This window comes from Microcebus murinus, chromosome 8 (genome assembly GCF_040939455.1).
Source record: "Microcebus murinus isolate Inina chromosome 8, M.murinus_Inina_mat1.0, whole genome shotgun sequence".
In the NCBI taxonomy this organism is placed as follows: Eukaryota; Metazoa; Chordata; class Mammalia; order Primates; family Cheirogaleidae; genus Microcebus; species Microcebus murinus.
Genome location: NC_134111.1, coordinates 39,567,749 through 39,581,705, shown reverse-complemented (window position 1 = coordinate 39,581,705; position 13,957 = coordinate 39,567,749). Strand labels below are relative to the sequence as shown.

General features: G+C 33.1%; 1 protein-coding gene across 23 annotated transcripts in view; it reads left to right on the top strand.

Annotated features, from left to right (window-relative positions):
* Positions 1–13,957, top strand: part of BAZ2B (bromodomain adjacent to zinc finger domain 2B) — a 248,145-nt gene that overhangs the window by 163,479 nt on the left and 70,709 nt on the right. For all 23 annotated transcript variants that reach the window (XM_012745219.3, XM_020288473.2, XM_076005575.1 and 20 more), the window contains 3 exons: positions 6,793–7,003; positions 12,864–12,956; positions 13,067–13,128. In XM_012745219.3, the coding sequence (XP_012600673.2) occupies positions 6,793–7,003; positions 12,864–12,956; positions 13,067–13,128 (366 nt within the window). The remainder of the gene's footprint in view (positions 1–6,792; positions 7,004–12,863; positions 12,957–13,066; positions 13,129–13,957) is intronic.

Below are 13,957 nucleotides of genomic sequence, written 5' to 3'. Positions count from 1 at the left end.
CAACTGTATGAATCCAAGTGTGGAGCTAAGGAGGAGTTATTGAAAGTTAAGACTTTTACAGGGTAACTTACTCTAAGTGGAAAGCATAGTGATCATGTGGAAACAATTGTATCAAATCACATCTTTCTCAACTGTTTTTAATAGGTGACACCCCTTTCCCCCTAAGATCTTAGCTGTTCTTTTTCACATCTTTAAAGTGCTATTCAGTATATGATTTTAATAAGCTATTATGACTAGAGTGGATTAAGAATTCCCAATGCCCCAGCCGGAGCAAGAGTGAGACCCCCTACCCCCCCAAAAAGAAAAATCAGCTGGGCAGGGTGGCTGATGCCTATGATCCCAGCTACTAGGGAGGCTGAAGCAGGAGGGTTGCTTGAGCCCAGGAGTTTGAGGTTGCTGTGAGCTATGATGATACCACTGCACTCTAGCCATGGTGACAGAGTAAGACTCTGTCTCCAAAAATCTCCAATGCCATAATGTTTATAGTGTTTCACGACCTACTTCTGGCACTATAAAGTAACTAAAAATAGACATACTAAACTATGAAATAGATGTAAGGAAATACAACAAAATTCAGATTTTTCTCATGATACTAATTCTAATGTTTGTCAAAAATATGAAATGTCAAATCTTGTCAAAAATATTTGATACCCTTACTTTGTTCATGCCCTAATAAGATATTTCTTAGATTCCTAGCAGGATATTTCAACATCTTATGTTACTTTGAAAAACCGAAGCCTACTTAATTCCCTTCTCTGTAATGCAAATGCATATGGGGAGTCTTTAAGATCAATTTCCTTTTAGGAATGACATTCTAAAAGTTTTATATAAACTAATTATTAGGAAGTAAAGGATTCTGGAAGTATACTTTCAAAGAGAAAGATAGTAAAAACAATTTGTTTGCTTAAGGTGTGGTTAAATTTACTGAAAATTATTTAGCCAAAAATCATTTTGGTAAATTATCAGTTCACTAAATGTCTAAAAGGCTTTAAATTGTCAGACTGATTGCCTTAATCCAGATTTAAAACATATGGCCTGGCATGGTGGTGCCTGCCTGTAATCCTAGTACTCTGGGAGGCCTAGGCAGGAGGATTTCTTGAGGCCAGGAGTTCAAGACCAACCTAAACAAGAGTGAGACCCCATCTTTACAAAAAATAGAAAAAGTAGCCAGATGTGGTGGTGCACATCTATAGTCCCAGCTACTCAGGAGGCTGAGGCAGGAGGATCAATTGAGCCCAGGATTTTGAGGTTGCAATGAGCTATGATAACGCCACTGCACTCTAGCTAGCCCAGGTGACAGAGCAAGACCCTGTCTCCGAAAAAATTAAAAAATTAGTCGGATAGGATGGTGTTAGCCTATGGTCCCAGCTACTGAGCAGGCTAAGGCAGGAGGATCCCTTGAGTCCAGGAATTTGAAGTTGCAGTGTTCTATGATCATGCCATCGCACTCAAGTATGAGCGACAAAGTGAGACCCTGTCTATAAAAAAATAAAATAAAACTTACACCACTGCAATTTTATTACCAGAGGAAAGGACTAGGGTAGATTCAGGTCCCAATCCAGAAGAATGTGCGTAAAGTAGAGGAAAGTTCATCCATTCACTTATATGACATTTAGCATTCAAGAAGTGTGGTACTAGGCATCTCAAATGTTAACTTTAGAAATTGGCATTTAGTGGCACAGGATTGCAAATCCATGGTGGAATTGCTGCAGCCAAGTCTTACTGATAAGAAAACTTAAAAAAAAATCTTCAGTAACTTATCAAATAGATCATTCAGTGAATTTGCTCTTGGTGGACTGGTTTACTGCATTTACTTATAATTAATTACATAGTGCTTTCCTTTCAAAATAAATCAGCTTACAAGTATAAAAAAAGCAAACAAAATGGGAGCAACAAAAGAAAAATAAAGACAAAGTAGGATATGAAATTAAAGCAGGAATGGGACTTGAGAACACATTCATGTTGCTGCTAAGCCTCAAATTTATTCTAGCTTTTAAAAGTGAAACATGGGAAACCCAGTTAATTGAGCAATTCGATGTCTATAAGATAAGGTGAAACAGACCAGTTGTTCATGAAATGTTCAATTATACTTTGGAGTGTCATTTGTGAAGAATAATAGTAATGTCGAAATAAAGTCATATTGACATTAAATTGCATAATAGCTCATCTCTTTTGAATTTCCAAATACAGAAAACATTCAAAAATTAATTCACTCAGAATAAACGTGTTCTGGCTGGGTGCTGTGGCTCACACCTGTAATCCCAGAACTTTGGGAGGCAGAGGTTGGAGGGTTCCTTGAGACCAGGAGTTTGGGCTGCAATGTTCACACCATTGCATTCCAGCTTGGGTGACAGAGTGAGACCCTGTCTGTTTAAAAAAGAGAGAGAGAGACAGAGATTTTCTTTAAAACTCTGTTTACATTTTTATTTTTTCAGTGAAAGATGTGGAGTAAGGGGGGATTCCTGTTTCCTTTTTTTTTTTTTTTTTGAGAAAAGTGTCACTCTGTTGCTCTGGGTAGGGTGCAGTGGTGTCATCTTGGCTCTCTGCAACCTCAAATTCCTGGGCTCAAGTGATTCTCCTTCTTCAGCCTCCTAAGTAGCTGGAACTACACGTACACGCCATAATGCCTGGCTAGTTTTTCTATTTTTAGTAGAGATGGTTCTCACTCTTGCTCAGGCAGGTCTCAACTCCTGAGCTCAAGCAGTCCTCCTGCCTCGGCCTCCCAGAGTGCTAGGATCATGAGTATGAGCCACCTCGCTAGCCTCTGTTTACTTTTTAAGTGAAAAAATTTTGAGGAAATAAATGCATTTGCCAGTTTGCTCAAATATTTCTCCATCCTGTAACTTACCTTTGTTCAAGGAGAAAACCTCACTATCCATTTATTATTTCCATTTTCTATGTCATTTAGAGACTACTCCAAACCTTAATCACCTTTGTAGTCTACATTCAGGCTTTCCTCCTTCACACCCAGGCAGTCTTAAATTCCAGTCAGTTCTTTCTTGAGAAAGACCAATGTACAGTTCCCTTCCTTTCCAGCTCTAATTCCCATGCCCTAATGCAGACCTCCATAACTTTTATGTGGGCGGTTGAGACAACTTCCGGTATCAATCTCCAGACTTTTCTTTCAGTTCATTACTGTTCAGGGTGTGGACCTTGGATCACCTGCATTAGGATAGCCTGAACCTGAGGTCCTTGTTAAAAATACTGTTACTTTAAAGAAAAGGACTCTAGCTCACCATTAGATAATGCTATGCCTTACTCAGAGTAAGGTGCCTCACAAATATTTAAGTAGCTGAAACTTTATTTTTATACTACATTATAGTCTTACAATATATTTTCATTTATTTCATTTACTTATTTTCATTTATTTATTTACTTATTTACTTGAATTATTTTATTTAGTCTTCTGAAATAAACTTTTCTATTTTTCCTTCTTTTTCTTTGTAGTATTTATAGAAGTGAATGTGTTATTCACTAATGATAAATTAGCAACCCTTGAAAGTGGGAATTATAAAAATATTAATATAAACTTAATCTTTCACCATCTCCAATTGTTGATTATCTGTTTTTTTTGTCTATGTCTTTTACATCTTGGTCAAGAAACATTTTCAGGAATCATTTACTACCTTAAGTCTTAGAAATTTATAAAAGAATTAATTCTTTTATATATAATTTATGATTGACAAAAAGCCAATAGCATATGAATCAAGTGATATAAATTATATAAGCTTTTCCTGAGGAAAAGTTTATTGAGATAAATACTGTTTGTCCTTGCTCACAATTATTTTTGCTCTTCAGTGACTGAAATCTGTAATGTAAGGTTCATATTTTCCTAACCATCCTTTTCTCATTTTCTAAAATCCACTAGTCAGAAGATATTTTATGTAACCCAATATATGCAATCCCTTTAGAAAGTACTTACTTCCTAAATGCCAAGGACAAAAATATAAATGATAATATCACTGTATTTGTCTCGTAAATTTGGGGCACCAACATATTCTATGCTTTTTTGACACAGGTTTATTTTTCTAGCTGAAAAAATATACCTGTAAAAATTGTGTCTGGGTAAGAAAAGTCAATAAAACCCTTTAAATCTTGGCCAAAAATTGATTTTATTATTAATAAGATACTTTAAAAACTGAATACAGATTTGTTTACAGACCTTTTTATTAGTCTCTCTTCTTTTCCAAGCATCACAAATGTCAGCTTTATATTTTTCAATTAATATAATACATGCTGCCTTGCTGCCTAAGAGCATAATAGAAAAATGAAAACCTGAACTAATCAAAAACTTCCTGTGCTGTTGAACATAACATAAAACTGTTCTGATATCTTCCTCCTTAGTAGTTTATGGCCTAAAAGTACACTTGGTACAACTTTTGTTCCTATTTACTTCATTGGAAATCTCAGCAAAAATTTTCATTTTCCTCAATTTTTAAAATTATTTTTAACATGAGAATTGCTGAAGGGAGTTAGTATAGTATTATTTTTAGCATAAAGATATGGACTATGTACATTAACTTTTTTCTGATCCAGTCTTTCCTTGACCTAACTTTGGCTGTGTTTTCATTGCTGAATGTTGTGATCAGTTACTTATCAAGTATAAGAACACATTTGTAACATCAGTTAAGCACACATAGTGGTCAAGAGCACAGGTTTTAGAGTGAGACAGTCCTGGGTTTGAATCATAGTGCTGTCCTTGCTGTCTGTGTACCTCAGACAAATTCTTTAACCTCACTGGGCCTGAATTCCCTCAATTGTAATATAAAGACAATGAAAGCCTCCATACGAGATAGAAATGTTGTAAAGATTAAAGTATATAATGTATTCAAAGTACCTGGAATAAAACACAGTGCTTGGAATGTGGGATGCAGCTATTATCCATTATAGTAGCAGGAGTACCCATTAACTGAGATATTCATAGACTCCTTGCCCCAGGTTAGGAGTCATGGTATAAAATAAAACTGAAGAACTTTTGATCGTTTTTGGCTGTAGAATTTTTTTCACTGTTTCAAGCAAAATTTCTACTTAGAGATTAGTTTACAGAAAAACACATTTACAAATTTCCTTTAGCCTTCACACTGAAGTAATTAACTCGTAAGAAAAAGCAAGACATAATAAGATAGTTATTTTAAAGGGATATCTCTCCAATATCTAAATATATTATTTTGTATTTTAAGGTAATATATCATAATGTATTTGTTTTGATTGACATATGCAAGATATGTGAAAACCAGACTCAGATTGTGCTTATGCACTAAAGCAGAATGATTCTTTTTATAATACACAAGTGTTATGTTGGGGTATGTGCTTCTGTCAGGAACTTTTAATGGGAAATTTCAAATATATACAAAAGCAGATAGAAAAATATATACATGTACCCATCATCAGCTTTAGTAATTATCATAATGGCCAATATTGTTTTACACATACCCCCATCTGCTTCTTTCCTTTCATAATTCATTGAAGCAAATCTTATATATTTTATTTCCTCTCTAAATGTTTTACATTTGTATCTCTAAAAGATAAAGACTCTTATATAACCACATAACCATAGTACCTTTATCATACTTTAAAATAATAATCTCTTGATACCATCAATTATCAGTCATTATTCAAATTTTTACTTTTTTTTTTTTTTTTTCCTGAGACAGAGTCTTGCTCTGTTGCCCGGACTATAGTGCCATGGCATCAGTTCACAGCAACCTCAAACTCCTGGGCTCAAGCAATCCTCCTGCCTCAGCCTCCCGAGTAGCTGAGACTACAGACATGTGCCAACATGCCCCACTAATTTTTTTCTATTTTTAATAGAGATGGAGTCTCGCTCTTGCTCAGGCTGGTCTCGAGCTCCTTGACCTCAAGGGATCCTCCTTCCTCAGCCTCCCAGAGTGCTAGGATTACAGGCATGAGCCACCATGCCAGCCTTGTCTCTTAACTGTTAAAATTTTCCTAACAGTGTATCTATTTGAATCAATGTCCAAGTAAAGTCCACAGATTGGGATTGATAAAACTTTTAAGGGTCATCTAATCTTCCAACAGTTTTTTTTTTTTTTTTACTTCTTGCAATTTAATTGTTGAAGAAACTATGTCATTTGTAGAATTTCCTACAGATTGGATTTTGCTGTATAGTTTAACACATACCTCTCACCCTGTCTTTCTTTTAAAGTTATGGTAATTAAATCTAGAGCCTTGATAAAATCTAGGTTTGATTTTTTTTTTTTTTTAGGGGCAAGAGTACTTTATAGCTGATGGTATGAACCTCCATCAGGAGGCTAAATCTCTCCTGTTGCCTCTCTTTTTGATGATAGGTATTGCAAAATGCTGATATTCTTTTACTTTTTGTCTTCATTTATTAGCTGTAATATTCCTATAAAGAGGAACTTTCGTCTGTTTGGGTAGCCTAGTTTCTTGGTTGAACTAATAGCCCACAAGAACAATCCATAGGGGGCTCATCACACAACTAATATTTTCAAATATCTGCTAACTTTATGGTCATTATAGTTCAGATATGGTGATTAAGATATGTATCTCTAGCTATATGTTTATAAATACAGATGCAAATCTCTCTATATATTTAATTAAAGTTTAAGTCATTAAAGTAAGAATACTAAAGATATATCAAAGGTCATGAACAATTATAAGTCTAAATTAAAAAAATGAAATTCCTAAAGTTCATTCCAGCTTTCTAAATTTCAAAATATCTGTGATTTTTACCTAGAATTTTTTGACATATTGATCTCTTATGTATATTTTGTTTGTAATATATTATTTCTGTAAAATGTTAATTAAAAGGGAATGCAGTGGTGTCTTTTGAAAGAAGAGGATGTCATTCCTCGTATCAGGGCAATGGAAGGTCGTAGAGGGAGACCGCCAAATCCAGAAAGACAGCGAACAAGAGAGGAATCCAGGATGAGACGTCGGAAGGGTCGACCTCCCAATGTTGGCAATGCTGAATTCTTAGATAACACAGATGCCAAATTGCTAAGAAAACTGCAAGCTCAAGGTAAGAAATATAATGTATCTGACACTAATAATCATATTAAAAATCATACTTAAAGTATTTCTTATGTTTTTGACTTAGGAATGATTGACACTGCTCTCAATTTCTAAAATGTAGATATTTATGTGAGAATAAAATGAAAAAATAAGGAGTCCCACTGGTAACTGGAGTTCTTTGATTAAGTAATCTTCTTTCAAGAATAGTCATAAACTTATCCTACCCTTTGTGTTTAGAATTAAAAAAAGTAGGTGTTAAGCTTTTAAGGCTTGCAAAGAAAGGGAATCAACCAGCACTTGGCACATGCCTTAAGGTGGTGCCAACCTTCTGGAAATTCTCATTTTAACAGCTCCCGATTCCTTGAGGTGGTACATGGGAATACCTCCAAAATATGTGGATCTGTGGAGTAAATTTTCAGTCAGAGAACTCCAATTACTGGTAAGTAACCCCAGTCTTTTAGTTTGGGTTCTCCTGTAGTCTGAATATAGTATATATATTTTCGAAATGCCCAATAAATAGATTTAAATCAAAAAATATGTTGAGATCACTAAAAGGTATCATTTATCAGGCTTTTAAAGTACTCATAACCTCAAATGCATTAATAATTTGAAATTACATATAAATTATCATTATGAAGTTTCTATGCTACACATGGCACAGAGAAGGCTGAGTAAAATGAAATGGTTTTCCTTTGCAGTTTGAGTTACTATTTTAAAATGTGAAGTCTCTTGAGGCTGTCTGAATATAACTATCATCAAATATGTAGATGTCTTATATTTGCAAGCATATAGGTAAAGATATATGACAATGTAAAATAAAGGTTTAATAATGAAAATTTACTTAAACAGAATTTTACTTCTTCTGATGAGTTTTTTACTATTCCTATAAATAAACACCAAAATGTGAAGGAAATGCCTGAAAAACTTATTTCTGTTTATTGTAAGCACCATCATAATATTGACTTCTTTGTTGCTGCTTTGTTTTTATTATAGAACAAAAATGTCCATGGCAAAACCTCATTGAACAGAATGCTTTAAACTAAGACAATCTCACTCATCAGTAGAATAATTAACAGGTTTTTGTTAATCTTTCCAGAAAAGTGTATACCCACATACAAACACATTTAAACATTCACATATATATATTTTATTTATAAAATAAGTGGATTTATAGTATACATACTATTTAACTTGCTCTTTTTCCACTTTATGTTGAATATCTTTCTATATCAGCACTTACAAATCAACATAATTCTTTTAATGGCTAAATATTAAGTGATGCCACATATGGTACTACTATACTTCATTTAATCAGTCTGTTGTTGATGAATGTTTAAGCTACTTCTGGATCTTTGCTATTGCACTGTTGCAATAAGTATATATTGCACATATCTAAATATACATATCATTTTCAATTTTGGTCAATAGCAGGCAAATATTGTCTCCAAGAAGGTTGCACCAATTCATATTTTGACCAATGGCATGTAAGTTAGGCCTAGCATATAACCTAATATCATGTAAGTTTTTTTCTTAGTCAAATATTTTCTCATGTTAGTCAAATATTTTTCAAATGTTATTTTATTTGGCTTCTTATAAGACTTTCATCTCTCCAAATAGTTAATGCAGAAGGTTAAAAAGAAAAAAAATGATAAACAGACATGGATAAGCTTTAAAAATTTGTTATTGTCAATAAACTATTTGTTCTTCTGAAGAGTGTTTAATGGTGGGGAATGTAGACATTGTTTGCATAAAATAAGAGAGCTTGAAATTAACTGATACTCAAAACATGGGCTCTTCATGCATATTTTGCATATTTAATACAAGTATCATTATTCCTTAGCATCCAAAATGGCAAATTTAAATTTGCAAACTTAATTATATTTTTATTGTAACAAAAGAGAAGTTAATTATTCAACTTTTACCAATATTTTCTCTCTATAATTAGAATTGATTTATATTTGATTACATAGTTCTTTCTTGTCTTGGTTTGCATTTTGCAACTTGTGTTACCTTTGACCTTATTGTGTACACGGGTTTTTTCACAACATGTATAATAAAAATTAAATATTTGACAGTAAATAAATAATATTTACAGTATATGGGATATAGTTTACATAGTTATGGGGGATAAGAAAAGAGAAGGAATCATTTTATTACCTCTTTGATTTCTAAAAGACTTCTACATTAACAGTTTGGGGGATTATCTAAGAAGATTCTAGAAGAAGTTTTTGTTATGTTATTGTCCTAGTAGGACTTAACTAGACTGAAAACTAGACTTAATTTGAAGAAAAATTCAGAGTACCGACATAAATGTGAGTTTTGAATGTACATCCAAACATTGTGAAATGAGAGCTCTGATTTCTCATAGAGTACAGATAAAAAATCTGATAAAGGAGGCCAAGCATAGTGGCTTACATCTGTAATGCCAGCACTCTGGGTGGCCGAGGCAGAAGGATCACTTGAGATAGGAGTTTAAGACCTGCCTGGGAAACATAATGAGACACTGTCTCTAAAAAAAAAATAGAAAAATTAGGCCAGACATGGTGGCTCACGCCTGTATCATCTAGCACTCTGGGAGGCCGGGCTGGCAGATTGTTTGAGCTCAGGAGTTCGAGACCAGACTGAGCAAGAGCGAGGCCCCATCTCTACTAAAAAAAATAGAAAGAAATTAATTGGCCAACTAATATATACAGAAAAACTTAGCCGAGCATGGTGGCGCATGCCTGTAGTCCCAGCTACTCAGGAGGCTGAGGCAGTTTGAGCCCAGGAGTTTGAGGTTGCAGTGAGTAAGGTTGATGCCACGGCACTCTAGCTCAGGCAACAGAGTGAGACTCTGTCTCACAAAAAAAAAAAAAAAGAAAGAAAGAAAGAAAGATAAATTAGCCATGCATGGTGGCACACACCTGTAGTCCCAGCTACTTGGGAGACTGAGACAAGAGGATCACTCCTGATCCCACGAGTTCAAAGTTACAGTGAGCTATGATGACACCACTGCACTCTAGCCTGTGCAATAGAGTGACCCTCTCTCTTAAAAAAAAAACAAAAACAAACAAACAAAAAAAACCCGACAAGGTTTGAATATGATAAAGTCTATATAAATAAACCTGCTCGTTAATTGACCAATGCTGCTAACATGTCAAATTTTCCAAAATATCAAGTAGTACCCCTCCATTTCATATATCTTAGAAACTGAGATGCCATATAAGTAATCTATATGACAGATGCACCATTATTTTAAGATGTACCACTAAGAAAGGAAAGTACGGCCAATTGTCAGACACATTCTGATTTAAGGGATGTAAAAATGTTTAGAAATCAAAGAAAAAAATCATGTCCAAAATACCCCTAATCCTATATGAAAATAAACTTTATTTTAAAAATAAACTTTTATCTTTGAAATTAAGGCAGACAAGTAATATCTTAAAGCTATAAATGATATTTTTCAATTAATATTTCAAAAATCAATTATAGCATAATATGTTCTCCAACCATAAACCAAATAAATAAGAAGATATTGGAAGTAGTTTATTCCTCAGAGCCTGGATAAACTTTTCTAGGTCTCTAACTCATTTTCTTTCCTCCAAAAGTCTCTTTAATTTTTTTTTTCGCATCTTCTCCTACTATTCATAATGTAAAAATTTAAGCTATGTACATTTTAAATAATGAATCAAAATTGTATATTACTTGCTAAAATGAAAAGATATGAGTTGAACTTTTTATGTTTTTTCTGTCCAAAGAGTTGAAATATAAAAATTACTGTGACTTGTGAGGGGCCTGAAATTGACTGATACACTTCTACACAAACACACATCTATATATATTATACAAATTCCTTATTCAAAGTTAAACTTCTGTTAGAGAACATCAGCTTAGCTTGAAGCAATAGATCATACATATGTAACATTTTCTAGGAAACATTTTAATCACTTAGCATATCTTTACATCTTAACACAGCATTATAGCAGAGTTCAAAACTTTCAGTTCTTAAATGTGAAAAAAATATTTATCTGACATTATTATAGATGTTAATGGCATTCTTTTTATGTATTATTATCAGAGGACTGATACTGCAGGTCATTTTATAGGTTTTTATTTCCCAGAGTATTTAGTTAACAGGAGATCCTTTGTGATCTCAGAAATTTTTGATGATGCCTATAACCTGATATTGAAAATTATTAGAAAATTGGAGTTGTACTTTATCATCAGCTTTCATTTTATCTTTCTATTAACACTTCCAATTTCCTAGGTAAAATTAAACCTTTTTATATCTCTTCCCCTTTTTAAAAAAATCTTAATCATAGGAAATTAGCCATAGTAACCAACTTCACTTCAGCTATTACAAAGACAAATGAGGTTCAGTTTTTAGCTAAAATCTCAAGGAATTCAAATTTTGCTTAAAGTTTTTTAGAGACAGTAGCATGTAGACCATGGAGTCAGAGAGACCTGGGCTTTATATCTTGGCTCTGCAATTTAACCTCTATAAGCCACAGTCATTTTCTGTGTAAGCTGGGCATGATTTTGCTTACCTTATAAGGTAAGTTGTGAAGATTAGACAAGATTATGTAACTTAAGACAATACCTGCATTCAATAAATAGTGGAAATTATTAGAGCTCAAGTGATTCAGGTGCTAGCAATCATATTCATTATCAATAAATATAATCTGTAGGTTCCTTATACTCTTCATCAACTACAAAATTTAAAACAATGTCTATTGTAAAGTGGTGCTTCCTAAAAGATTTTCTGAGTAATACTATGATACACCACTTACAGAGTTAGAAGTATTCAAATCAAATTTGCAAGCAGAAGAAAGCAATGACATTACATATTTTCTATATCCATTATACCTATTGCCACAGTCATGCTGAATAACAAACCACCAACAAATATTAGTGGCATACAATACTAAGCATTAATTGCTTGTGCAAATGGAATCAGCTGGAAGTTATCTAAGCAGTTTTGCTGATCTTGGCTGGACTTATTCACATGGATGAGGTCAGCTGGCTCCCAATCTCCACAGCCTAGCCCAATCATGTCCTCAGTAATGCATAACATACAAGAATAAAAGTAGAAAGAGTGCAATTATACTTTCAAGCTCTACATTTATCACAACTGCTAATATCCTTTTGACCATAGAAGTTCACATGGCTGAATTCAGAATCAAGGTACAGGAAAATATATTCCACCTCTTGATGGGAACCGCTGCAAAATCATATTGCAAATGACATGGGTAGAGGGAGGAATAAAGAATTGGGGCCATTAATTATGTTCATCTACCCCAGTTTCATACATTTGTCCTTGAAAATTATGAGAACTAGATTGTCCTTAAAAATCATTGACATTTTCTATTTTTATTTAGGAGAGTTAGTCCCACTCTTTCATCCATGAAAATATCACTGGATTCAGGAACTTAAACCATTAGTATAGCTAATTGAAATGTTTAATACTAAGTTTGTAGGGGAGGGGATTTTGTATTTGTTTTATTTTGAGGTCTTATCCCTTTTTTATATGTTTTAGTATTTTAAGACCGAAACTGTTCTATTCTTACATATAACAGCTACTTTCCTACTAAGTGGGGTTTACTGGAAATGTGAAAAAAATGTACTTAAATAGCCTCTCTGATGAGGATTAAGGGAAACATTTTTATGGATTTCCGTGTACTCATCTTTGATGAAATAATTTGACAATTTCTGAGGGAAATAAACATGACATTTTCTACCACACTACTCTCCTACTTCACATCTGTCTAATCTTTAGGCAAGTCTCTTAAATATTATATCATTCATGATCATTTTATTTTCACATAGTTATTAAGTTATCAGTTGTGTAAAGTTGTTAATAAGATTCTTTGAAATTTTGTGTTTTTCAGAAATAGCCAGGCAAGCAGCACAAATAAAGCTTTTGAGAAAACTTCAAAAGCAGGAACAAGCTCGGGTTGCTAAAGAAGCTAAAAAACAGCAAGGTGGGTAATTTAAATAAAAACATAAACTTGAAGAGAGTATTGGGGGATTCATAAGAGCCTCTTCTTCTTCATTCTTTCTCTGATACCTATACTTTGGTTTCTCATCACAGCAATAATGGCTGCTGAGGAGAAGCGAAAACAAAAAGAACAGATAAAGATTATGAAACAGCAGGTATGTTTATGCTTTGGAACTGACTTTTAAAACGTGGACCTTATTTTGAGGATTTATTTCTATATATACATTATCTTTAATTTCTTAAATAACTGTATTTCACATTTATGTTATATATCTTATTTAGAAAGTTGATCTCTTCCATTAGCTAAAATTTTACCTCACTTTTTAAAATCTTTTACTTCCAAGTTTTTAAAAAAATGATTTCCAAATGGTAAGTTTGTATAAGTACTTTTAATATCCTTGTAGACTTTAAATATAAGTTGACATCTTGAACAATTTTCAGACTTTTTAAAATTAATATATTAGTGAATGAAATATATTGCTTGAATGTTCAAATCTCGATAAGAAAAGCTTACTGTTCCAAAATATGTAAAATATTAGTAAAAAATTAAAATTAAATTCAAGTTATATATGATAAGATTTGCCCTCATTGCTTCTGGATTCTTTCAGAGTTACTTAAAAATTGCTTCTGCAAAAAAATAACAATACTATTTTTTTTTTAGCATATCCAGAGTTCTGTCTTATATCTACAATATCTCTCCCTATGTGGTTTTCAAAATTAAGGTTAAGTCAGTAGGTAATTTTTAAATTCTTGAAGGTAAAATATTAAGTGAGAAAGTATTCAAGTTCATTTAAGATGGGAGTGTGTAAACTACTCTATCATCTATCCAGATACTTGTATTAACATTTAATCAAAAAGGAAATGGGGAGAAAGTACTATTTTTAAAAAAATTTTAAACAGCAAGTAGTTATTTCTAAGTGTGAGATGAAATCAGATGTGTTACCATGAAAATAGCTGCTAAATAAATAGCTCAATTAGGATTTG